This window comes from Sturnira hondurensis, unplaced genomic scaffold (assembly GCF_014824575.4).
Source record: "Sturnira hondurensis isolate 20B ecotype Veracruz unplaced genomic scaffold, ASM1482457v3 Scaffold0011378, whole genome shotgun sequence".
Lineage (NCBI taxonomy): Eukaryota > Metazoa > Chordata > Mammalia > Chiroptera > Phyllostomidae > Sturnira > Sturnira hondurensis.
The window spans coordinates 430,944-457,848 of record NW_028084009.1 but is presented as its reverse complement, the minus strand read 5'-3'; the positions used below and the strand labels follow the sequence as shown (position 1 = coordinate 457,848).

Genomic DNA, 26,905 nt, shown 5'->3' with positions numbered 1-26,905 from the left:
GAATTCTGTGGTGCTGAAGGTTGTGCTTGTCAGAATCTACTGTGATTTACGGTGCCAGGTTAGAGAATTTTCTGAAGCCTTTTTGAGTAGTCATTCTTTGTTATATTCAAGTGCCAGCTGTCTGTTGCTGCATAACAAAGCATCACAAAACTTACTGGCTTAAACATCTAAGGTACTTTGCTCACGAATCCGGCTTTGGGTTGAGGCTTGGCTGGGAGACTGTGTCTGCTGCACACAGCCATGGCTGAGGCCGCTGTGAAGGAGCTGCAGGGTCCACTCTCAAGTCGGCTCCCTCACACGGCTGGTAGGGTATTGCTGCCTGTCGGCTGGGAATTAAGTGGGGGCTGTGGCTCAGAGACCTCAGTTCCCCTCTTAGTTAACCCGTGTAAAGGCTGCTTACCCATCCTCGTGGTCTGGTGGCCGGGTACCAAGAGGGAGCATCCTAGAAGACAGAAGGGAGGCAGCTGCCGGCGTTTCTTAAGGTCTGGGCCCAGAAATCAGCACAGCACCGCTTCTGGCTTATTCTGCAGGTCAGACAGGCACATAGCCCACATTCAAAAGGAGGAGATAAAGAATCTAATTTTTAAAATAATCAGGTAAAATTCACATCATAAAAATTCACAATTTTAACCACTTTTAAGCCTGTAGTTCAGTGGTGTTTAGTACACTCATAGTATTGAGAACACCCCTTCTAGAGGAGAGGAGTGTAGGAGAACTTGGGTCATGTTTTAAAACTACCACAACAGGAAAAGGGTTTTTAACTTTCTGTGACTAAATAGGAATCTGGGTCTTAGGAAATCAGTGACTCCATGCCACCAAGGGGCCAGAGCCCACTGAATACTTCTGATGAGACAGAGTCTAACTGCCATAGCTACAAAAGAAACTCGTTGAACAGACAACATGGAGACTTCATGGTTCTGTTGAATCACGGCATGGGATGCCGTCTGAAAATATCTCTGGGAAGCATTTGATTTTTCCTATTCAAGGAACAAGTTCCCCAATAAGGTCTTGCACAGAACATTGGTCTAAATGTTCGATGATAGGTATGAGCCCAAGGGGACCCTTAGCAGGTGCCTGCTGCGCTCCCTCGTCCCGAGACTGTTCTCCAGGGCTGGCCACACGTGGGCGGGGTGTGGATTCGTTACAGTGCGTTTCTGCCTTCTAGTGTAATCACACATTTTTACAGAGATGATCTCTTTCCAGCGTCTCTGCAGACCCAGTAAAAGAGAATGGACTGTAACTTAGAAGCGGGGGATTTAGTGAAGTTAATAAGAGGAGCTTTTCAATGTTGACATTTGGTAAAACACCAAAAGCTAGTGTAATTTGGGGCATTTTGGAGGTTTCTCATTTTTTTATTTGACTTTGATGCTAATCTAATTGGAGTCAGGTGGAGTAGATATTTCTTGGTTCCTTCCAGCCAGCAGTTGTTAAAAGATCGTTGATCAGTGGTGTGTGGGTTGTCTGTTTTAGAATCATTTGAGAAGTTTTTAAAAAAAATCTTTTGGCCCAACCCACAATGATTCTGGTATAGCAGGTCTAGGGTGAGACCCAGGAGTGTGTCTTTTGCCTTTTTTCTTTTTTCATGTGCTCTTGGAGTAATTCTAAAGCATAGTCAGAGTTTGGGAACCACAGGTCCTAAGTATTATCAGTGCTTTCCAGGCAGTTCCCTGCTTCGAGTCCTCCTCAGAAGTACTCAGTTTATTGTCAGACAGGGAAAGTGTCTGTTGGGGTCTGAGCCTGCCCATCACTCCCGAGAGCAGCAGTGCTTATTAGCTCAGGTCTACGGGCAGACGCCATGGTAGATGTGCCCTTCTGGGCTCATCTCACATCTGTAAGGAGCTCCTCGGAGAACAAAGTTCTGATCTGCTCCTGCCCTTTGTCTCCTCCTCTTTGCCCCTTCTCTTAGTTGTGTGTGGTTGGAGGCAGAGACAGTGCCCTTCAGAAGTGGTCTCAGGAATAAGAATCGTTAACACGGATAAAACATTTTCTTTGAACTAGTAAGTGAAAACTTGGCCTCCCACCTAAATGAGCTGCCCGCTGGTAGGTGGGTAGTAGTGGGTAAAGAGACACATTTTCAAGAGGTAACTTGAGTCCTGGCTGGTGTAGCTCAGTGGATTGAGCGCGGGCCTGCAAACCAAAGGATCGCGGTTCGATTCCCAGTCAGGGCACATGCCTGGGTTGCAGGCCACTTCCCAGCAGGGGACACATGAAAGGCAACCATACATTGATATTTCTCTCCCTCTCTCCTTCCCTTCCTCTTTAAAGATAAATGAATAAAATCTTAAGAAAATTTTTTTAAATAAAGCAATGGAATTTGATTTTAAAAAGGAAATAACTTGAATTTTTTACAAGTAATGCATTTGATACAATTTTTTAAAATTCACAACATGAAAAACAAGTTTATAAATTTACCACTCGTAGGTAATCATAGACATTTCAGTAGATATCAGCGCATATATAAGTAAATGCACAAACGGGATGATATTGTACAGTAACAACTTTTTTTCACTGATGTGCTTATCATGAATATATTGTCATGCCATTTACTAATTATGGAGGACTCAGATTCAGCGTGTATCTAAGCACTTTTTAATGGCTGTAAAGTGTTGCATGGTGTGCACATACCAGTTTCTTTTTTCAACAGAGGCTTGGTCCAGTTTGTTTGCAGTTTTTCCTGTTACAAAATAGGTCATGAAGAACACTTGTAATTAAATCTTTGTGTGTGTCTGTGGCTGTTTTCGTGAACCACAGTCCTAGAAGTGGACTTGCACAGTCATGTATGTGGTCGGTTCCCCATCAGGAGGATGGTACCATTTTGGACTCTGCCAACAGGATGAGAGCATACTTTTTTGCCCGCAGCCTGCCAGCGTTGGAGATTGTCTGCTACTGAAAATTTTGGAGCATGTGATTGTGTGGCGGACCGTTTCATCTGCTCTGGAACATAGTCAAGGCAGCAGTTTGTGTATCCAAGGCAGGTGTAGTCTGGTCTCTTGATGACAGGCATCGTACTGCATCCCTTCCCCTGTGGAGCTCAGTTGAATGGAGCTCACAGACCCTAACATTAGTATCATCAAAAGGGCAGTGAGTGCAAGGATGGAAAAGCAAGTATTATGAGAGCATAAAATGCCTTGTTTTGAGTGGCATCACGGTGGCGTGCTTCAGAGAAGTTCTCTCTGAGGAAGTCATTTAAGCTGAGACTGTTACGATGAGCAAAAGAGCAGGGGAGGGAAGTACTTTCCCGGCCAAGGGAGCAGCTCATGCAGAGGTCCTGAGTTGGGACAGCACTTTTCCTTTGTTTTAAGTCTAAGGCTGCTGCTAGTAAAGGATGACTTATTTGGTCATCCTGAGCTGTCTGGAGTAAAATGATCATAGTTACAGTATCTGTAATAGAGAAAAACAGGAGCTAGCCTGAATGTCCATTAGTAGGGAAATGGTTAAATGGACACACTTATCGAAGGGAGTGTCCGAGGGTGTTAAATCTGTGTATGTGGGCATGAAAGGAGGGCCGTGATCTGTTGAGTGGGGGGATCAAGATCCAGACCTGTTGTTACGTATGTAGTGTGATCCTGTACGTGTTTAAACAGAAAAGTCATGTGTGCGCATCTGTGGTGGGTGATTCTGTCCAACTTAAAATTTTTTAAAAATATCTTTATTGATTTTGAGAGAGGTGAACGGACAGAGAGAAACATTGATGTGACAGAAAAACATGGATTGGTTGCCTCCCATATACACACCGTGACGGGGAATGGGACCCCCAGACTTTTGGTGCCTGGGCTGATGGTCTAGGCACCTGGGCCACACCGGCCATAGCACAAACTTAGAAGTGTTCTTGCGGTGCCACAGGCTTAAAAAAGAAAAATTGTACTGTTTGAAGTTTTTTCCTGGCCTCAAGTCCCTATCTTCACTTGGACCAGGAACATACTTTGTTAGAACTAAAATGGAAGACTTTAATCCTCATTATGTGATCAGGGTCCATTGAACTCAATTTTCATTTTTGAGCTTTTTTTCCAGTCTCCGTAAGGATTTACATTGCATGACTTCTGTTCTTTTTTAGAGGTCTTACAAAGAAAAGAGAAAAATACAGTTTTTAAAAAACTAGAATAAAATTTATTCTGTCTTACACTGATTATGTGGGTTCATAGACCCCTTTACAAATTTTTTTTTATCAGTATAGAAGTCTTTTATTTTTTTCACACTCGTCATGCCATGAATTCATAGGGAATGGGTTCCAGCAGCCCGGGCCCCTTTCCGTTAGTTCTCACCAAGTGCGCTTCAGGCTGGCGCTTCAGCTGAACCCAGGTGCCTGTCTCTTTGGCTTCCTTCTTTTTCTGATCATTGTCCTTCACACGTTTCAGGAAGCTACCTCGACTCTTCGAGTGCTTAATATGCTCAATTCGTACATTAATTCTCTTGGCAAGAAACTTACCCTTAACTTGTTTGTTTATAACAATGCCCACCGCATGCTGGGTGACATTGTACACTCTTCCAGCTTTGCCATGGCAACATTTGTGGGGCATTCCTTTCTGAACGGTGCCCATTCCCTTGGTATCTACAATATCACCTTTCTTGTAGATTCGCATGTACGCAGCCAAAGGAACAGCTCCATGTTTCCTAAAAGGCCTGGAGAACATGTAGCAGGTACCTCTCCTCTTTCCCTTTGTGTTAGTCATTTTGGCAACTTACCACGCTACCTGGAAGATGGCGGCTCCGGCCGAGGAAAAAAAGCCCTTTTGCAAATTTTTACATCATGGAATCTTAATTTTTTTAGTTGTGAAACATTTTTGCCGTTTGTCACACCACTTCAGTACCGTTCATCATATATCCCCAAATAGTGAGCAAGACTAACATGGTAAGAAAATGGAAGAGTGATGGAATCCCTAGGCAGACGATACAGTAATAAAGTAAGTGTCATTATTGCATCATCCTTTAATGTTCTTATCTCGTTCCTGATGTACTGTGTTGTCTGCCAAGAAGATACAAAAGGAGACTAGAGACACCATCTTTTTACTGTATTTTTAGCTTTCATTGAACCCAGGGGAGAATTCAGAATTTTTCTTTTTCCACCCTTACTGGCAACAAGAAGAAAATTGACAGTGGGAGACATTTCCGCTATTAGATAAATCAGAAGATGACTGCAGAGAGACAGGTAGCAGTCTGCACTCTCAGTCACGATGGTGAGATTGAGTGTTTAAGTACGATCTCAGACTGTGAGTCTTAGATGATACCTTAGATACATTTTCCCCCACTCAAGAATCGGCGAGTGAGTGATACAGTCCTGTGGTACAGTCAAGAAAAAGGAAATGTGCCCTGTCTTCTGGTCATTCAGCAGAAAGAACTTCGTTATACAATATTTTGCAACATGAACCTGCACCATTCTGTGCTAATTTAAAAAAAAATGTGTGACAACATTCTTTCATTCTTTGTGATGTTTGGCGACCAGAATTTCTTAATCACTGTCCACAAAATAAGTGGACAAATGCAAAAGGGAGGTTTTATGTACAAAGATGATTGGAAAGAAATAGGCGATACAATAATGAAAAAGATCATTAGATCTCTCCTTGGAGTTTATAACCATTTTAACCATTTTAAATGGTTCCATCACCATTTTTTTAGTTATGGAACCAAGAAGATGGTTGTTCTTCTGTAATTTGAGAAACTCAAAATGACGAGTTTCAAAAGTAGTGTCTTTTGATAATACCGGTACAAGAAGAATCGGAGTCATGATAAGCTAGAACTTACTGGAGATGGGTTTGGAATTGGGCGTCGGTCCAGGTGGGGCTGTGCTCTGGGTTCTGGTGTACTGGCTGACGAACAGTTAGTTGCATAAATGGACCTTGCCCATTTCAGGTGCATGTGCACCTGAAAAACCTGGGATAAAAACTTGGGTTTGCTATTTTAAATTCATATTGGAATGATTTTTGTTATCCTTTAATCTGTACGTTATTTGTAAAACAACTTAAACTATAGAAAAATGAAAAGGGTCTTTTGGAGCCAGATGGTAAATGGTGATGACTATTTTTTCCTGGCATACTGAGGGTTAAGCATGGTTCAGAGTGTTTTTTCTTTTCTTAATGTTGCCTAGATTTTATTGCTGAACCATACACTATGGGATTGATGTTAACAGTAATTCCCACTTCGTGAAGGTAAGACTGAGGGCTTACTGCACTTTCCCCATCTTACTGGGAATGGTGTTTGTGGATTTGTTTTGAGTCATTTGCTGCTTCCCCCATTGCAACATTTTGTCCAATTCAGGCAATACCAAATTATTTTCGTAAAAGAGCAACATAATCTCACTTCCAAATAAATGTATATCTTTGTTTCTTCTTTTGCATTTTTATTTTACTGGCTGCTTTGTCCCTATTGAAATTCCTTTGGAAGCAATGGCTTAGAGCAGTGAATCTCAACTCTGGTTGCTAGTAAAATCACCTGGGGGCTTAAAAAACACATTGTACATAAAACGGATATCTAGTACATAAAACGGATATCTAAGCCCTGCCTGCAAAAATTCAAAATCACCTGTCAGGGGCAGGACTCCGACAGCTGTCTTTGTAAAGCTCCCAAGTGATTCTGATGCTGCTGTGGTTGAGAGCCACCAGCCTGGAGTCTCCATTCAGCAGTAGACCACTGTTTTCTATCAGACTTATGTGGAACCTCAGCAAGTAAAAAAATAGCATTTCATTAGTGCAAACTTAAAGTTGGAATTTTATAATATTAAGGCAATCAGTTAAAATAATTTACGTGAATTTTCACAACCCATAATCATACCATATATTGTTTCCATCCATTGAAAAAGAAACACGACTGGGAAAGGCACAGTCTCGTTTTAGAGCAGCGGTTAACGCCGCCACGGACAGGAGAGCGAGCAGCACATCATGTGTTCCTTAAAAAATGTGTAACGTCAGTGGTGCTTAGTGTTGACATTTGTTAAGTCCAGTCGCCGGTTACATCATTTATGTTTTTCTACATGTTTAAACAGGTCAAAATTAAAAATAAAAATAAAAATTAATTGGGCTGGTATAATGAACAAAAAAATCAAAAATTTGGATATATGCATGGCAATCGATGTCTTATGTCAGCCTTGTCACCTAGTTTATTGCCAGCTTTTGTTTGGTGGCACATAAGGAGAACATTCTCACCGACACAGTTCCTGAGCATGAGAGTGGACCGTTTTTTAAAGCTCATTTATGTAAAAAATCTCTGGATGGTCTTCACATAAATAGCTGTCAACAATTTGACAGTCTTCTGTGTGTTAATATTTGATGTGAAACACATACTTTCCTGTTGCTTTAAAAACCATTAAGAGAAAATGTACAAAAAGAAGGTTATTTTAACCATTTTTAAGTGTACTGTTCTGTGGCATTAAATATATTCTCAGTGTTGTGCAACTATCACCATCATTCATTTTCAGAACTTTTTTATCACTTCACATAGAAACTCCCGTACCTGTTAAACAGTAACTCCCCCCGTCTGGTCCCCATCCCCAGGTAACCTCTGTTCCACTTGTCTCCATGCACTTGCCTATTCTAGACACTCATCCAAGTGGGTGTTTGTGTTAGCTTATTTCAGTCATCATAATTTTTCAAGGTTTATCCACATTGTAGCATGTTTCAGAATTTCATTCCTTTTTAAGGCTGAACGATATTCCATTGTATGAATATTCCACATGTTGCTTACCCCTCATCTTTCGGCGGATGTGTGGGTTTTCACCTTTCAGCTACTGTGAATAATGCTGTGAGCATGGGTGTACATGTGTCTCTCCGAGTCCTTATTTTAAATTCTTTTGAGTATATATCTAGAAGTGGAATTGCTGGATCATATTGTAAATCTACATTTAACTTTTCGAAAAACCATCAGACTTCTCCGTAGAGTGTGTACCATTTTACATCCTCAGCAGCAACATACAAGGGTTCCGGTTCCTCTGCATCTTCGCCAGCACCTCCTGTTTTGTGGCCATTCTGATGGGGGTGGAATGGTCTCTCATTGTGGCTTTGATCTGCGTTTCCCCAGTGATGCTGCGCATCCTTTCACATGCTTTTTGTCCATTTGCACATCTTCTTTGGAGACATGTTTATTCAAATCGTTTTCCTGTTTTTGAGTTGGGGTGTTGTCGTTGAGTTTTATAGGAGTTCTTTTTATGTTCTGGGTGTTAATTCTTTATCAAACATATGATTTGCATATATTTTCTCACATTCCGTAGGTTGTCTTTATTCTGTTGATAGTGTTCTTTGATGCACAAAACTTTCTAATTTTGATGAAGTCCAATTTATTTTTTATTTTGTTGCCTGTGTTTTTGGTGTTACATCCAGTAAATCATTGCCCAATTCAGTGTTATAAAGCTTTTCCTTGATGTGTTTTCTAAGACTTTTATCATTTTTGCCCTTATGTTTATGTCTTGAGTTAATTTTTGTATATGGTGTAAGGTAAGGGTTCAGGTTGTGTGTGTGTGTGTGTGTAGATCTGGTTTTCCCAGCACCATTTGTTGAAGATACTTTAAAATTTAACAAATAAAATCAAACCAAATCGCCATGGAACCCATGCCTTATAAGGTGCCTTGCTTGAAGATTTATAGCTTTAAGGATTTCCTTATAAAAAGGCAGGCCTTTTTTCTCTTTGGGATTTAACAAGAATAAAAGTGTGTTTAGTTAATAAACCACCAGAAATGCTATGCAAATAATGTTGACCAGTCAGAGTGAGGGGAAGCCAGGTTGGAAAGAAAACAGTAGGGTCATGGAAGGGAGGGAAGGAACTATAAATAGTGTCTGGGATAAACATGTTTGTACAGGACTATATTCTTGATCGTATTCATTTTTATAAAACGTCAAGTTTTATTTCTTTTAATTACAGCTTAAAATGATGACCCAGCGTAGGTATAGGATCTACCTGATAAAACGTAAAGAAGTATGGATAGTCCTGTACACCTTGCTCATTCAGCCATTTCAGCCACAGGTTTCTGTCAGACACTTTTCATCTTGGAAATAGGATTTTGTAATTTGTTGACTAACAAGTCCCAGTAATATGAGGACGAGCACAGGCTGCTCGCCTGCCATATTTTGGGGGCACTTTGCTGCTACCGAGCTTCTCTGGCCCACCCCCCCCCCCCCCCCACCACCACCACAGCAGCACGGTCCAGACTGTCGTCGGCACGCAGGGAGAAGGGCTGCGGCCCTCTTTAGTCTCAGCCCTCGCCGGGGGCTGGGTGTGAACCTGGTTACAAAGGTGGAGACTCGGCCTTTGTTCAGGAGACTTGATTAGTTTGCACCTTGCATTCTGCCAGAAACAGTAAGTATGAGATCCTTGGCACTTTTTTAATAATAGTTTCACTGCGATTTTTTTTAGTGGTTTCCAGGGACTTCATGTCCAGATAAGAAACCTGCATACTTAAGTGGAGAGACTTATATTTGAACTTGTTACGTCTCACGCAGATCTGTTTTGACTTTTTCCAAAATGTGACTTGTCAGTCCTCGAGGAGGGGTTTGGCAGGCCCTCTTCTGGAGCAGCTGTGGCGTCTCGCTGCACTGTGATTAGGCTTACTCGTGCTTTGAGGTCTGTTACATGTGTGATGTCCACGGTGGGTTTCTGAGGTACAGTTTAGCCCAGGTTTGATAGAAAACACACACACACAGATTTATCTATCTATCTATTTATTTATTTATTTATAGACGGAGGGGAAAAGAGGGAACGAAACATCAATGTGTGGTTGCCTTTCATGACCCCCCTACTGGGGACCTGGCCCGCAACCCAGGCAGGCATGTGCCCTGACTGGGAATCGAACCACCTACCCTTTGGTTTGGCAGGCTAGTGCTCAATCCACTGAGCCACAGCAGCCAGGGCAACACTATTTTTTTAACCTTTTAAATTCTCTGACACACGGTACATATGTGGTCTTGTTCACTGGTTTGACACTCAATCGAGAAAACTAAGGTTCAGTGCTTTTAAGGTTTATCATCACAGCTGGGATGTTGATAGTTTTAATAAGAGTTAATTACTAAACAGTTATTCTTGTTTTAGGTGAACGGAAGAGAATCAGAAGAAGAAAATCTCAATAAATCTGAAATAAGTCAAGTGTTCGAGATTGCACTTAGACGGAACTTGCCTGTGAATTTTGAGGTGAGTTTATTTTATATGTTAGGACTCTTTATTATGAAATTCTGTTGACATTCATCATTGGAATTGTATTTTTCCTAAACAACGTTTTAGAGTCACAATCACATATATGTGAACCTTCAAATTTAAGATTCAAACTGCATATCAGCAGAGTACTATTATCTTCTCCCAGGAGTCGTTGGGGGCGCCTTGGACCTCTGGATGGTCCGTGGGTGGGTGCAGCAGGTCTGCGAGCCCCCCACAATGGGCTGAGCATTGTGTTTGTACCCACATGGGCTTTCTTCTAGGGAGGGTCCGTTGTTTTCATAACGTTACAGAACACAAGGGGCCAAGGTTCGTTATGTCCGTCGCCCTATGCTAGAGATTTGTGAAAAGGAAAGGAAATGTTTATTTAGTGCTCTACAGACTTAAGGTAGTGACCTAGCATCTTCATTTAAAATATCAAAGTCGTTTTAGATACCCACAGATGCACACAGTGCTTCCTTATCCCCCTGCCCTAATTTGAGGTACCGTAACTCAGGAAAAGAAGCACACGTCCGTGTTTCAGGTCACTGGCACCATCAGCTGTGTCGAGGTCCAGGCAGGATCTCCAGTTAATCCAAAGCCATGTGGCACCTTCTCAAGGTCCACTGGCAAGAGTTCTTTCACCATTCTTCCAGGCAAAGTCTCTCGTGCTTCCCAGGCCACGTGGCTAAATGGAGCACCTCAAAGCTGCAGGGGTCTGCACTCTGGCCAGAACACATGGATCTCTCCTCAAGGCTGTGGAGAGGGTAGGGTCGCCACTCTGGCAAAGCCGAATGGTGATTCTCTCTACCCTCAACTGCGGGGGTCCCCACTCTGTCCAAAAGTGCGTGGCTCTCCTCACTGCCACAGCTGTGTGTTCCTCTCTCTAGTGGCCGCTGAGTCTGGTTTTAAATCCCCACGCCAGTCTTCCTCTGCGGCCCTATTTCCGACTCCTCCCACAATCCGCTGTACTTGTCAGCACTCCCGTATCCTTCCAGCTTTACTGGGCTGCCATAGTGAGTCTGGGCAGGTGTGTCCCCACAGTGTGGAGCCAGTCATCTCCAAGCTCTTACGCAGGCGCTGCAACTTGGGGGACCTGCCCCCAGTTACGTCTTGGGTGGAAGTCACTTCTATCCCCCTGGCTCAGAGCATGGCCACAGCTATTTAACATGTCTGTTCGACCAGTTAAAGGTTATAGATGTGTTAAATGACCATGCCAGAGGTCAGCTGCAAAGCTGTTGCTGTACAAAACAGCTCTCAAAGGCCTTGCTCCATGGGCCCTTCCCCCAACTCACACCTGTGGGGGAAGGGGTGAGGACATCCTAATATTTCCTGAACACCTTGAGTTCTGGACCCCATTCTAAATCCCCTTTTGGGGGCCCCCTCTTGGCTGTACCTTGTTACAATAAGACTGTCAAAAGCATCTCTTACCCCCAATGTTAGGAATTTTAAGTGGTCCCTAAAAATCGTATCAGGGTAATTTTATAAAGGACATAGGTCTTGTCATTGTCCAGCATCTGCTCGCCCGGGTGTCGGGGACTCTGTGGTCTACAAACTGTAATCAGCAGCTGTTAGTTGAGTACGGAGAACAGGTTACCTGTAGTGTGCATTTCCTTCAAAGACACAGGGAGTGCAAAGCTAGGCAGGGAGGGGGAATTTTTTAATGTTTTTCTTAGAACTTGCCACGTGCCAGACTGTTTTCTTCTGATTTCCATGCTTGGTTATGCAAGGCTATGTTTTACCATACCGTACAGATTTTTTTATCAGTTATTGGTCTTTCGGAGTTATAAAGAGTATACTCATATACTTAGTCTTCTAAGGGCTTTAAACTTAGACATTGTTACTTTAGGCAAATGTAATTTACAGTGGGACATCTACATAAAACAGTTTTAAGTCATTCATAAGCTTCTTTTGTAGCATTTTTGCAGTTACAGGTGATCCCAAATTTCATGCCTAACTTTTATAAAATACAGATATATTTTCTTACATATATTATGTATTATCACCCCAAACTGGGTCCTGATTTCAGTCCTTCATCTGTTAGCTGATTGATGATGATTTCTGACCTACCTCCTTGAGGTGCTTACCTGCCTGCCACAGGGCTGACAGGGCCACCCCGCACCCCCCACACCCTCGCCTGCCCTGTCAGCCAAGACCAGGTTTATGTCACTCCCTTTCTGGAGTGCAGAGCACACAGGGCTGGTATCTTACTCTGCCCTACATCCCTTCCAGCTTCTCTCCCTCCGTTGGGAGTGGGAGGTAGGGATAGGGAGACGTTGAGACGGGTCGCACAGAATGACAGGACTGGTCTTTGGGTGGGAACTAGGTGGGAGCTTCACCCTGAGAGGCCACACAGCCTCCCTGGGCACTTTCTGCAGGAAGGGGAAGAAATGTTCCTTCTCTCCGCCTCCTGAGGGGTGAGTAGGCACAGGACTGGATTTGCAAAGATTGGAGAGAGTGGAACCCCGATTATTGGAGGCACAGATGTCTGGTTTCCTGGGTCTCCTCTGAGTTTCAGAGATGTTTGCCGGGCCAGGGCCCTGGATCCCTGGGAAGCTGGTCATCTGCTCACACTAGTCACTGCCCTGCCTGAGAGTCGCAGAGCTTCCTAGAACCTGATGAGGGATTGCCGCTTTAGGTTTGGCTCTGTGGGGTTTGGAGACCAGGTTGCTTCCATCCCACTCACTCTTCTGTTTAGGTTTCAGCTTCAGCTTTCAGACATGTGCTCAAGAATGTGTAACTCATGGCCCAGACTTGTCAGGTGGTCACAGAAGAAATTGTGGGAGTGCCTTCTGGTGGCAAAATATCTTTTAAAGTAAAAAGATTTTTTTAAATCCTCACTCAAGGGTATATTTATTGCCTTTTTTTTTCCTTTAAGAGAGAGGGAGGGAGGGAGGAAGGGGAGGAGGAGAGAGAAACATCAGTGTGAGAGAGATGCGTCGATCAGTTGCCTCTTGTACACACCCTGACTGGGGATCGAACCCGCAACCTTTTGGTGTGTGGGATGACATACCGACCAACTGAACCACCCAGCCAGGGCTAAAGTAATAATTTAAAACATTACAGTTTGTGTTTAGTTTGAGGCATTGAGTTTGTTGACGTGAGCACTTACACATTAAATAAATAACTCATGTATCAAAGGTTCATATTAACTTCCATTGTAAGTTTGAGCACAGACTTCATATTCCCGCACAGCTCGTCTCTAGCACCTGGAAGATTTGCCTAGCATACAGTGGATGCCCTGCAAATATTTAATGACTGAGTGAACTGAGCAGTTTGGGGGTTTTTTAAATTAAGTTTTTGATAGTAAAATCTTGTTGCATGGGCAGCTGGTTTGGGGGTTGGTAAAAGACAGGAGCCATTCGTAATAGAGTTCTTTAGAAAAATGTATACAACTTGATTTTTGTATAAAATACATAGTTTTAGTTCAAAACTGTGATGGTACTGATTGACTTAGTCACTGGGAGGCACTTGTGACTTGGCCACAGTAAATCCATCGCAGGTCAAAGTCCGCACGAAGATGGGTGGGATGGCGCTCTGAATAGACAGTGGAAACGTTTACTGAGGGGCGGGTGGGGCTGTGACTAGGACGTGGGCCGTCAGGGTGGCTGTTGCTCTGAGGACACGGAGAGCACTGTTCGGGGAGGGGGGTTTCGGAACCTAGGCTGTTGGTGTGGGAGGTGTGGTGTGGAAGGTGTTCTGAGGGCCGGTGTGGCTCGGGGGAGCATTGTCCTGTAACCAGAGGGTTGCAGGTTTGATTCCCCGTCAGGACACATGACCTGTGTTGCAAGTTTGACCCCCGGTTTGGGTGGGTGTGATCCCGATCCGGGTGTGTGCCAGAGGCAACCAGTTAGTGTTTCTTTCTCGCATCCATGTTCCTCTCTCTAAAAGCAATGAAAACATGTCTTTAGGTGAGGATAAAGAAACAAAATAAAATCATTCTGCACGGATTTCGCAAACCTCTCCCTGTGTGTGGAGGGCAGGCAAGGCCTCTGTGGAGAGGACGCCTGCCCGTTCCCACCTGGGGAGCGCAGCACCGCTGACACACACCCCTTCTTACGCTCATGGGCCCTTACGGATCTTGTTTCTAAACTGCCCGTTCAGGCGTTTCTTTGAGCAGTTTGTGTTTCTATTACTGCCTTGATATTTAAAGAAGTTCTTTAAATATTCTGGATATAAATCCTTTGTCAGATACATGTATTGCAAATACTCATGGTCATTCTGTAGGTTCCCTTTTTCAATTTTAAAATATTTTTTAATGAGCAGTTGTTAATTTTGAGAAATTTTTACTTTCTCTATGATTGGTGTTTTTTGTATTCCAGATTCTTTGCTAACTTCGTGGTCATGGAGTCTCCTGTTTTCTGAATGCTGTGTAGTTTTAGCTTTCACATTTAGGCTTGTCTTCTAATACAAGCTAATTTCTGTTGGTGGCTGAGTTTGATATCATGGTTCAGTTTTTCCTCGTGAGGGTATCTAGTTGTTCTGATGGCATGTTTTTATTCAATTTTTTAAAAAAAATTACTGATTTTAGAGAAGGGAGAGAGAGGGAAGCATCAGTTTGTTCCACTTATTTTCACATTCATTGGTTGATTCTTTTGTACCCTGACTGGGAATCAAACCCGCAACGTTAGTGATCAGGATGACTCTCCAACTAGCCAGGCTCCCTGGCTAGGGCCTCCAATACCATGTCTTTTAAAGACGATTTTGGACTTGCTTTGGTGTGTTTGCCCCACACCAAGCACTTACGTGTGTACGTATAGGTCTGTTTCTGCATTCTGACTGCTTTATCAGTCGGGCTGCCCCTCAGCAGTTCCGAGATGCTGCAGTTGCTGGAGCTGTGTAGGAAGTACTGGAATCTGGTAGTATAAGTCTTAGTTTTTTCAGTGGTGTCTTGGCTGGTGTAGGTAGGATTCAATTTTTATTTTCCTTCTGTGTGAGCATGTAATCACTTTGATATGCAATTAAGTTTCTGTTCATATTCCATTTTAGTGTTTTTGTCTGTCTTTGTTGACTTATTTTTATATTTTTAATATTTAAAATACTAAATGGTTCTAAAAGTCAATAGTAGACAAAAAGACACATTTGCAAGTGTCACCTTGTCCCCTCTCTACCCCAGTCCCTCCCACCTGCTGTAGGGAAGTAATTCTGTTGCTTTCTCCTTTATCGTTTCTGTTTATTTTTGCAATAATCGCCATATAAGCACACGTGTCTATATGTGTGTATATGTATACATATATGTAAAACATAAGTTAGTGTGCCTTATATACTCTTCTGTAGTTTGCTTTTTTTTTACTTACTGTGTGTTGGAAATCACACTCAGTGCTTAGAGATTTTCTCGTTATTTTAAAGCTGCCTAGCAGCCAGTATTTAATAAGGTCAGTTTGGGCTGAAGGGTCAGAGCAAATATTAAACTTGAACTCTTTCTGCTGCAGTTATTTCTGGGCTTTGCTGGGCCAGCTTCCTTTCTGCCGTTGGCAGTGGACTGCCCCAGACGCAGGGCAGTCTGTGACTGCGGAGATGTGAGCCATTGGTCCAGAAGGGCGGCAGTGGAGAATGTTTCCTTCTTCCATGCCTCGCAGTTCTGGGCTCATCAGACCCTAGAACATTTAACACATTTGAAAAATAGGAAAGGGGGGAAGAAAAAGCATTCAGCATGATCACTGTCCTTTTGCCGACGTTTATGCTCCCTTCATTAGTGGGTTTTGTCCCTAATTTCCCTTTACCTGTGTCTCATGTGAAGTGGTGTGCTAACCAGTGTGCCCTACAGGTTGCGGTGTGTGTCTGTCACGCTTTCGCTCAGTCTTTCCCTTCGAAACAGGTTGCCCGGGAAAGTGGCCCACCCCACATGAAGAGCTTTGTGACCAAGGTGTCGGTTGGGGAGTTTGTGGGCGAAGGTGAAGGGAAGAGCAAGAAGATTTCAAAGAAGAATGCTGCTATAGCTGTTCTTGAGGAGCTGAAGAAGTTACCACCCCTGCCTGCAGTTGAGCGGGTGAAGCCCCGAATCAAAAAGAAAACAAAGCCCATAGTCAGGGTAAGCACCTTTCTGTGAGGGCGTTTTCATTGCTTGCGACGGTCTGGGGAGCTGAGAAGACTAGCTGCCGGCTCCAGTGGAAGTGGAGGGAGCCAACGTGCACATACCAGGCCCGGGAGACCCTGTACAAGGCCACCTTGTGTTCTCTTGGGAGCCCTGAGTCAGGCAGGCAAGGACACTGAGCCGGGTTCAGCGGAGGCACCTGCAGGCACGCACATGCGTCTCTGGGTGTGGGCGTTTGCAGCCCTGTGATCACAAGGGCAGTCAGCGCCCACCTGTGGGGAGAGCGGTGAACTGAGCATCCTCTGTCTCGTGGGCTGCTGGACTTGTGAATCGTGAAGGAGATTCGTGGAAGGAAAGTTGGCCAGGGGCAGGTGTAGGAGCAAGAAATCTCACTATGTGAGGGGGGTGCCCCCCCAAAACTGGAGTTATCTTCTGGAGGGCAGCCCCTGGTAGCACAGGGTTTCCCCGATAGGTGAGTGTTCTAGGAACCCAACTGTATCAGTGTAGTAGCTGGTGTTGTCATGAGAGGCTGCATTTGGTTTCAGTAAATTGGGGTTTTTTTGAAGACTCTTTCAGTGCATTTGCTGATTTCACGATGGGTGATTTACGAGCACACCTGCCCCCACCACACTGAGTGTTCAGCAGTTTTTGACCAAACATGGTGAGACCCCCATGCCCCACCCTCCTTATTCACCCAATCCCCAGTGACTTCTTTTTGTTTCCCTGGTTGAAAAAAGTCCTTAAAGGGATATACTTCACAGATATGGAAGAGGAGGAACAAAGAAAGACAGAAGCACTAAAAGGTATCAAAGTCCAGGAGTTCAAAAACTGTTTCTGAGAGATGGCAAAGATGCCCCCTTTTTAAAAGATCTTATTTATTTATTTTTAGAGACAGGGGAAGGTGGGGAGAAAGAGGGAGAGTAACATCAGTGTGTGGTTGCCTCTCACATGCACCAAACTGCAGACCTGGCCCATAACCCAGGCATGTGCCCTGACTGGAAGTCAAACCAACAACCCTTTGGTTTGCAGGCTGGCACTCAGTCCACTGAGCCACACCAGCCAGGGCGGAAAAGATGTCTTGATAAGTGTATTGAATGGAGAGTACTTTGAAGGTGATGGAAGTTTAAACATGTAAGAATAAATACACAAATTTTTATAAATAATTCCAAGTTTGTTTTTGGGTCCTCCTCATATACCTTGTTTTGGAGTTTTGGGTCATGCTAATGGACCTATCGGAAATTGTAGTACTCTTCCACCCCCAAACCCAAAGAGGGACAGGAGTCCCTGTGGGGACATTTGTGAATCTCAGGATTGTCAGTGTGGTGTCATGCTGTATCGACAGCACCCAGAGTTTTCATACACACAAGTTAGTATGTTATACATAGAAAAGTTAGCATATTTTTGCAATTTCTTTGTTTTGCTTAATATAGCCTGGAAATCCTTGTCAGAGTAGGCGAGGATTCCTTGGTGCTGAAGGTGCCTGCTGTAGGGTTCTTAGGCTCTTCCTTCTATGTTCGAATTTTTTTTGTATATTTTTCATGGTTTCTGGATTTTGAGTCACTGTTACGAAAGCTGGGAGCCCATCTTACAGTACAGAGCTTCAGGAAATTTTAGGGACGGTGTTCTTATTTTTCTGCCTTTTTATTCATTGTAGTATATTGAAATAGTTAAAAAGCAGACATTGCAATGGTGCTTGCCCCCTCATAGTGAAGTGTTGACATTGGTTTGCCAGGAAGACCCTAAAATCGCTTTAGAACAATCATAGAAAAGCATTTACCATCTTTCGATTAAAAACAGTTTTAAAAAGAGCAGATTAATTCTGAGCCATTAGAGCAATATAAAGTAACTCTTGTTATGTCCTAACCTCCGAATCAGCAAGGTCCTTTCTGTGACTAACAGGCACTCGGTCTGTGCGATCATCCTTCCTCAGGTGCAGAGCGGCCCAGAGCACGGCCAGGTGATGAACCCCATCAGCAGGCTTGCCCAGATCCAGCAGGCGAAAAAGGACAAGGAGCCGGAGTACATGCTCCTCACAGAGCGAGGCCTCCCACGCCGCAGAGAGTTTGTGATGCAGGTGGGTTGGCGTGGCTTGTGGACGTCCCTTCTCTGACCTTGTCCCGTCCCACAGCCGGATGAGGTCCAGGGCCGGACACCTTCCTGAGGGGTCCGGGTGCAGCACATCGGGCCAGTGGGCTGCTCCCTGCCGCCCACAGTGTTGGGGTTAAGACCGTGTTGGCTGCAGGAACTTGGCGCCTTGAACCTTGTTTCTCCGTGCACCGCAGGTGCTGTCAGTCGGTGGGACTTGGACACAGCCGTCCGTGTAGAGGAGTGCTGGGTGGCGGGGCTGTGGGCAGGCTTTTCCTTTTTAAGAGAGAGGGGAAGGGTAGGAGAAGGAGAGACACTGATGCATGGTTGCCCCTCCCTTGCCCCCGACTGGGGACCTGGCCCACAACCCAGGCGTGTGCCTAATCAGGAACCGAACCTGTGACCTTCAGTTCCTAGTGTGACACTCAGTCCCCTGAGCCACACCAGCTGGGGCTTGATTTTTTTCTTTCGCTACATCTGCTTGAAGATTTCTGTTCTTTTCAGAAGATAAACGTACATCAGATGACCTTGTGCTGCTCCTCCTAACCCTTCTGTGGGATCTGGAGTCCGGGCGGCTTGTTCTTGGATTGCAGTGGCGCTGCAGGGGGTGCAGACGGCTTCTCCTGCGCCTGGCTTAGTAAACAGGTCTCCGTGTGGGCCCTTCATTTGTGATTTGAATCTGGTAGTGTTTTCTACCAGGTGAAAACCGGGTTATTTAACTCTTGTGTATCAGCTTACTTCTACAGCACCGTCACTTGGCCTGGTGTGTCTCACATGCCCAGTCCGAAGGCCAGAGGGGTGGTGATCGGTCCATTCTGCCAGAGACACCCACTGGTGAGAGGATCCGTGATGGACCCTCTTAAGCTCACTGGCTGGTGGACAGTCAGGGTTCAACCCCAGGCCCTCCTCACAGGCCAGGGAATGTTTCCCTGGTCCTCTCAGCTTGGTGACGTGGGGCTTTTGGTTTCGGTCATACCCGCTTGCAAGGGGATTGTAGGCTGTGGGTGTCCCAGGTATGTTTAACAATGTTTAACAGCCAGCGCTTTGGAGAGGGGAGTGTGCTGGCGGGGCGGGGGGGGGGGGGAGTGTGTGTGTGTGGTTTCCACACAGGGTGGGGAAAAGGTAGGTTTTGAGTTGTTCATATGGGAAATGATTCAATAATTAGTGAATAACAACAAGAGTAAACTCTGTTTCATGGACTCACAATTGTAAACCTACTTTTGCCCCATTCTGTGTATGTGTGTGTGTGTATATAGATGTTTTATAAATTTTACTGAAAGGATGTATAGCTCTTACAGCTCAGTTTACAAATAACATATTACATGTGTATAATGCTCTTTATTGTAAATTTCATACATTGGTTACTTCATTGTGACTGTCAGTAACAATGGGGTTATAAAACCAGACTATCGGTGTTTGTACTCTCCAGGCTGCTTGTGTGGCTGACCAGTGAGTGTGGTTCTAGCATGAACATTGGTTGGTATTTTTGTTCACGTTAACAAGTGAGAGGAAAGTAAAACAACAAAGACCGGTCAGAATGTCTCTTATTTGTAAACAGTGTCAGTGCCTTCTCTGCCCAATCACGTAATTTTTGCAGGCTAGAAGAAGTTTCAGTTTTCTGTACTAGTTACAGTGTCTTAGTGAGACTTAACCTGCTTTTGAGCTTCATCTGCATTGTTAACCTTTTCTCTGTCGCTTAAGTCTAGAATAAACATTCAACAAAACAAGTCAAGTCTGCTCTGTAGCGTGTGCAGATTTCGGTGGCGTGAAGCCCCACCGTGGCTGCCCCTCTCCTGGTCACGGAGTCGGGAGGAGATGGCAGCAGTGCACAATTACATGGTGTTTCCACTGCTCAGATGAAACGGATGGAAAGAACTTCAGAAGCATAGATAACTCTGAAATGTAGTCAAATTAGGAAGTGATGAGTCCTAACTATTCATTACCTGTTTGTTAAAATGTATTTCATTATAAGCTTATATAGTATGAGACTGTTTGATAATAGTGGCCTTTAATGACACATTCTCCCAATTCCTGCATGTTTACCAGTCTGCCCTCGCAGGCTGGTGCAGGCCAGCTCCTAGGTTCCTCTGGGTAGCTTTCTGGCTTCTGACCAGTGCGGACTCTGGCTGGCACATCACTTCCTGATCGGTCTTTACTCTGAAGGTTTAGCGCTGATACGAGTCTGTCTTCCGTGTGCAGGTGAAAGTGGGAAAGCACACTGCAGAGGGAACGGGCACCAACAAGAAGGTAGCCAAGCGCAATGCGGCCGAGAACATGCTGGAGATTCTTGGTTTCAAAGTCCCACAAGCTCAGCCCACCAAACCAGCCCTCAAGTCAGAGGATAAGGTGACTCTCTGGGGCTCCGTGTCCTTGCTGTCTATTTGCAAGATGACCTCCTCGCATCCTGGGGACTCTGACACCTCCAGGGCCAAGCTCCGGGGCAAGGCTCGGCCCTTCTGGCTGTGACACAGCCCTGCCTGCCGAGCAGTGTCTTCTCCATGCAGACCATTGTAAGGTGGTCAGAAGGGGAGTCGCCTGTCCACGGCCACATGAAAGGCTCTGAGTCAAGTTCTTGTTTCAGTGTCTTTGTGGTCTAGGTGCTTTGCTGGAGGGCAGCTTGCTCCTCTCTGTTGGTAATATGCTGGGTAATTGGGCTCGGAATGAATGAGTGTGTGGTTCCATCATTCGCGCTCTTAGAATGAGGCCTCCATAAGAAGTTTGTCATCTTGGGCTCTCATCCGCTATGGAGCAGGCTTTGGTTTTTCGGGGGGACTGAAATAGTATGATTTTAGAGTCAGGGCCAAATCTGTGGTTTAGACTTGAGGTTTCTTTTTTCTTTATAAATTTAACACTAGATAGAAATAATTCCATACAGAAAATTTTACTTCTCCCAAGACTGTTAAGCCATGCCCCCACCAAACCCTGCCTGACCTTGTCTCCAGTCACTGAGCACTCCTGTCGGGGTACACTTGCAAACCCAGGACCACTAATACGTGTACCTCGGTCAGTTGTGTCAGCCGTGAGGGAGAGCGCCTGCTGGGGCCGCTCGGTTAATAAGTAGGACCCCAAACACTTAGCAGAGAATCTGCTTGGATCGTGAACTTGGATTTGGGGTATTTTATTCCAAAGCCTTACAGAGCATTCATAGGCATCCGTAACCTTCTCAGAAAGAAGACCTATGTTTGACAAAATTTTTATCTAGTAACGTTTCCTCCTCAGTTTGTCATCTCTGGAAATATCACCTTGTTAGCTCCAGGAAGTGTCATTTAGCTTCAGTGGAAATGCATCTTTCCCCACCGTGGGCTCTACTGATCTAGTATCTTCTGGCTCCTTCTGGTTTAATGTTCCCATCTCTTCTGTGTGTGCAGGCGGAGGCCCAGCGTTTAGGCTGGTGCACCTGCCTTTTGGACAGGCTGGGGTTGGGGCTTGGGGGCTGTGCTTCTGGACTCGCTGGGTGGCAGGGGCTCACTGGTGGTCGGGCTCTGGGAGGAGGGCTTTCTGCAGATTGCCTCCTGACCTTTCAAAAGTGTCAAAACCAAGGGTCAGTGCTACTTGGAGTTCGTAGTCTTTAGAGAGCAGGAACTAATTTTTTTAAGTTTGACTTATAACCACCCCTCCCTTTTTTTTAAGACACCCATAAAGAAACCAGGGGATGGAAGAAAAGTAACCTTTTTTGAACCTGGCTCTGGGGATGAAAATGGGACTAGTAAGTGTGATGTTAATATTATCTTGATCTGAATGTGATTTTGGGATTTGGTTGGTTCCCGATAATAGCAGGTGCCTGCGATGTCTGTGCTGAGGGTGGACAGGTGGGGGGTGGTTGTAATACCTTTCCAGGCTGGCAGTGCGTGTGGACTTGTGTTGATTCGTCTGCGTGTTCCTCCCTAGGCAATAAGGAGGATGAATTTAGGATGCCTTATCTTAGTCATCAGCAACTGCCTGCTGGAATTCTTCCCATGGTGCCCGAGGTTGCCCAAGCCGTGGGAGTCAGTCAAGGACATCACGCCAAAGATTTTACCAGGGCAGCTCCGAATCCTGCGAAGGCCACGGTAACTGCCATGATAGCCCGAGAATTGTTGTATGGGGGCACGTCGCCCACGGCCGAGACCGTTTTAAAGAGCAACGTCTCCTCAGGCCACGCACCCCATGGACCTCTCACGAGACCCTCCGAGCAGTTGGACTATCTCTCCAGAGTCCAGGGGTTCCAGGTAACTGCTGCACCGAGCGTGGGGTCTGTACCTCCGAGCAGTCGTCTTTGCGTTTACCTCAGAAAACGAGCTTCCTGCCTTGTTCTGAAAAATTGAGCTCTTTGTCTAGGGGGTGGGTGGGACAAGCGTGGGGAAAGGCCTTCCAAGGAAGGGCGGGGAGGTATGAAAGGTATTACAGGCCTGTGTGGTCAGAGAAAACCCTTGAACTTGGGTAATACAAGTTTAAATATCCAAGCCAGTGGTAACTACAAGGCCTCTGATCTAGTGGTAGTCACCAAGTCAGGTTTTGGAGAGGACAGGTTCCTTGTGCTGGCCCTTTCTGCCTGGTAGGAAAGGGTAGGCTTCTTTCAGACCAGGGCTTTTGAGTAGACATTTAGGTTCCTGGAAGGTTCTGGAAGCTGTGGCCATGATCTGCCTACAGGCCCTGGTGCCCCTCAGCAGCAAGCCCCTCTGACAGTCTTTCATACTGACGGAGCAGAAGTTGGTGTCCCATGTCAGGCTGAGACCCCGGGAGAGGTGTCGTTTCCCTCTTCGCGGAGCCCCATGCCTGTTCTCAGGCACCTCTTCCCGACCCTTGCCTCAGTTTTCTTTTCCCCCTTAGGTCGAATACAAAGACTTCCCCAAAAACAACAAGAACGAATTTGTATCTCTTATCAATTGCTCCTCTCAGCCGCCTCTGATCAGCCACGGTATTGGAAAGGATTTGGAGTCCTGCCATGACATGGTACGTTCTCCCACACGGTGGGCCGCTCCCGGCCTGGGGCTGGCCCCAGAGAGATAGCTGACAAATTTGACTGCTTTTAGTGTACGTAAACTTGGGCACATTCATCCAAGGAGACTGATGCGTCCATCAAACCGGTGTCTCCAAAAATGATGTATCCTAACAAGGAGACATGATTGGGTGTTGTTTTAAAGCCGGATATAAAATTTGTACAGCCCAGTTACCACAAGGTTAAAAATACTAGCAGGAAATATATTAAAAAATTAACAAGTGATTTAATGTTGTAACCAGAGATAATTTTTTTAAAAAAATTAAAAATTCAAGATTAAAGGAGGTTATTTAGTGGGACCACCTGCTTTGCTGGGCCGCAGGAGATGCTCCACCTCTAACCAGTGTCTTGCACAGTGGCCCCGAGCAATGGCCGTGGCCTGACCTCTCTTTCGTCCCCTGCTAGGCTGCACTGAACATTTTAAAGTTGCTGTCTGAGCTGGACCAACAAAGCACAGAGATGCCAAGACCAGGAAATGGACCAATGTCTGTGTGAGTGAGCCGATCTGCATGGAAAGGCAGTTCTGTTCCTTGTTTGCGTTAAATTCAAACTGGTCAGCGCAGTGGTGAGACACTTTGCCTTGGTCACTTCCTGTCCCGTTCCCCGGATAGCTTTCCACATTTGGGGCAGAGAGCTCCAGTTTTTAAAAAATTTTGAGTACCATATTTTGCCATGGATAAATGCACACCCACATTTTTGGCCCAGACTTTGAGGGAAAAAATCTTGTGTTTTAATTTTTTAATTCAGTTATTTATGTATTTATATTTAGGAACAAAACCAGTTATTGTGTTCTATGCTATTACTTTGCATATGAATATCATTATTACTCTCTAGAGTCATACTTTGTTTAAAAAGATTCTTTTGGCCCTGGCTGGTGTAGCTCAGTGGATTGAGCATGGGCCTGCGAACCAGAGGATTGTGGTTCGATTCCCAGTCAGGGCACATGCCTGGGTTGCAGGCCAGTTCCCAGCAGGGGCCAGTTCCCAGCAGGGGATGCATGAGAAGCAACCATACATTGATGTTTCTCTTCCTCTCTACTTCCCTTCCCCTCTAAAGATAAATAAATATTTTTTTTTTAAAAAGACTTTTTTGTTTATTTAAGACAGTGGGGAATGGAGGGAGAAAGAGGAGAGAAACATCAGTGTGTGATTGTCTCTTGCATGCCCCCTACTGGGGACCTGGCCTGCAACCCAGGCATGTGCCCTGACTGGGAATTGAACCGCAACCCTTTGGTTCTCAGGACGGTGCTCAATCCCCTGAGCCACACTGGCCAGGGGTAGAAGTTGCACTTTTAATGCATAAGCATAAATAAGAGAATCAACATTTATATATATATAGAATTAGTACTACCCGTATATAATGTGCATCCTTATTTTTCCCTAAAAAAAATCGGACAAAAGCTCTGGCTGGTGTATCTCAGTGGATTGAGCACTGGCCTTTGAACCAAAGTGTCACTGGCTCAATTCCCAGTCAGGGGACACACCTGGGTTGCTGCGGATCAGGTCTGCAGTTTGGGGTGTGTGAGAGGCAACCACACATTGATATTTCTCTCCCTCTCTTTCTCTTTCCCTTCCCCCCTCTCTAAAAATAAATGAAATCTTTAAAAAAATAAAGTAAGTTTGGGCAAAAAAATGTACATTATACACAGCAAAATATGGTAGTTAATGTATTCACATGATATCAAAGTCAAAATTATTTTAAAAGGTATGCTGGGAGAAGTAAATGCTGCCCTCGTACAGTCCCCTGTCGCCTCATTGTCCCCGCCCCGAGCTGGAGGTCACACTTTTGTGAGCTTCTTGTGTATGGATACTTACTGTTGTAATCCAGGGTCATAAGCTGGGTCCTGTGCTGTTGGGCTTCTCTCAGTGTCTGCACATTTCTTTTAACATGGGTTTAATTCTCTTCATTTCAAACTAGTGTCATTTTCTTTCTTTTTCCTTCCTTAAAGGTGTGGGAGGTGCTGAACCTCTTCTGGTCATGAACCGTTATATAAACTTCCCAACAGATACCGAAAATCCTGAGACTGCTTTTGAAAATTTGGAATTTCTGATACCTCGAGTGGGCCGAGAGACGCGATGGGTAAAGAACTGGAGACAGCAGTGGTGACAGAGGCTGAGGCTGCTCGCATGTGCTGTGGTTTATGCCCACACGGCAGCAGCTGCTGTGGGGAGGGTGGGACCTGCCAAGCAGCCCTTACTCGATTGAAAACCAACAGGTCCCTGCCCCTATGGGGAGGGTGGGACCTGCCAAGCAGCCCTTACTCGATTGAAAACCAACAGGTCCCTGCCCCTAGCACTTCAGTGCTTGGGTTTGTTTTTTTTTTTTTTTTCCTGTGTGAAAGAAGGAAGCAGAAAGCAGGACCCCTTCTCAGACCGGCTCGCTAACACACTTTGGGACAAACCCTGGACACCCACGCCGGAGAGAGGCCTTAGACCAGCCGGCCCAGAGCTGCAAGCACCAGAGGAAAATCAGATGCTTCCCGCTCGGCACGAGCTAACCTCCCCAGCTTGCTTCGGCTCCCCGCCTCCCGTGGTACTCACCTGTCACCACTGCTTTCTCTTCCAAAAGAGATACATATTCTTAGTTTTATTATTTTCTTTGGATTGAAATGACACTATAAATTTTCATTTGAGTTTCTTAATTGTATCTAGTTACATAGCACAGTTTAGAAACTTACGAGACTTTATCAGTAACTTAACCGGCAAAAGATTAACCCCCTTTTATTCCATTGGACTAACCCAGGGCCATTTCAGTGATGCGGACTGTGAGCCCTCAGTTTGGCTGGAACAGTCCTGGACTTCACAGAGCCCTTGGTGAAGCCTCCCACAGGTGTACAATTGGACGATTGAAGAATTTTAAACTTTAAATGATCATTTGGCTCCTTTTCTATTTCATTTTTGTTAATGCAACACAACTTAAATGAACTTTGCTCTCTGTTTTAAAGATTATTAAAATCGTGTGTATATACATAAGGCTCTTGAGGACACACAGCTTTCACTACACTACAGGGTGTGGTCTCCATGTAGTCCATACGGAACTGCAGGCTGGTGGTCCCAAGTGCTCCGTACTGTTGATTGCATCTCCATGTAGGGCTGAAAAGAACGACCTACCTGTGTCTATCTCTGAAACTGTTGCTTTTGGTGTTGTGTTACTGCGCACAGACATGTGTGCGGGAAGGTCCTGCCCATGGTCCAGCTGGAAAGCACGGTAGCCTTGCGAGTTAAGTACTGCTTTGATTCGTTGTTTACGCCGGAATTTTTTGTCCCCATGGAATGTAAGTAAAACGTAGTGTTTGTCACCAATAAATGGTAATACTAAATTTTTTTGTTAATTTATTCTCAGATGCCACTACTGCTAGGTTGGGTCCCCTCCCAACCTGCCCCCTGTCCTTTTTTTAAGAAAAGAAAATTTGTAATGCTTGTGATTCCATTTGGGCAAAATTCTGAAGACCTGAAATTTGTATCTGTTGATCAATAAACATCTAATGCATTGTTTGGGTCCTGTCGAGCAGTAACTGAAGGGACGATGTGAGGGCACAGAAGCACGATGGTGGGGGGGGGCATTGCTGCCAGTGGGCATGTGGGCACCAGGTGAAGGGAGACGCCTGTCATCTGGACCTGACACCCAAAGAATGACCTGGAGGAGACTTCCCGACACCTCAGGTCTCTTCCCTTCCTCAGGTGCTTGCACCCTCAGGAGTA

At 45.1% G+C, this 26,905-nt stretch overlaps 2 protein-coding genes across 14 annotated transcripts in view; one reads left to right on the top strand and one right to left on the bottom strand.

Annotated features, from left to right (window-relative positions):
- Positions 1 to 26,695, top strand: part of STAU1 (staufen double-stranded RNA binding protein 1) — a 52,491-nt gene extending 25,796 nt beyond the window's left edge. For 8 of the 13 annotated variants that reach the window (XM_037059859.1, XM_037059861.1, XM_037059860.1 and 5 more), the window contains 9 exons: positions 10,009 to 10,107; positions 15,908 to 16,138; positions 18,072 to 18,215; positions 20,426 to 20,572; positions 21,857 to 21,932; positions 22,115 to 22,434; positions 23,036 to 23,158; positions 23,610 to 23,695; positions 25,153 to 25,398. In XM_037059859.1, coding sequence (XP_036915754.1) covers positions 10,009 to 10,107; positions 15,908 to 16,138; positions 18,072 to 18,215; positions 20,426 to 20,572; positions 21,857 to 21,932; positions 22,115 to 22,434; positions 23,036 to 23,158; positions 23,610 to 23,695; positions 25,153 to 25,168 — 1,242 coding nt within the window. In that variant the 3' untranslated portion in view covers positions 25,169 to 25,398. Of the gene's footprint in view, positions 1 to 10,008; positions 10,108 to 15,907; positions 16,139 to 18,071; positions 18,216 to 20,425; positions 20,573 to 21,856; positions 21,933 to 22,114; positions 22,435 to 23,035; positions 23,159 to 23,609; positions 23,696 to 25,152; positions 25,420 to 25,483 lie in introns of those variants that run through there. The other 5 variants (XM_037059858.1, XM_037059856.1, XM_037059865.1 and 2 more) reach the window with 3 other exon arrangements.
- On the bottom strand, positions 4,156 to 4,699 carry LOC118996472 (60S ribosomal protein L21-like). The gene has a single exon (XM_037059866.1). The coding sequence runs from the start codon at positions 4,668 to 4,670 to the stop codon at positions 4,200 to 4,202; it is 471 nt and encodes a 156-aa protein (XP_036915761.1). The 5' UTR covers positions 4,671 to 4,699; the 3' UTR covers positions 4,156 to 4,199.
- Positions 26,696 to 26,905: the final 210 nt, after the last annotated feature.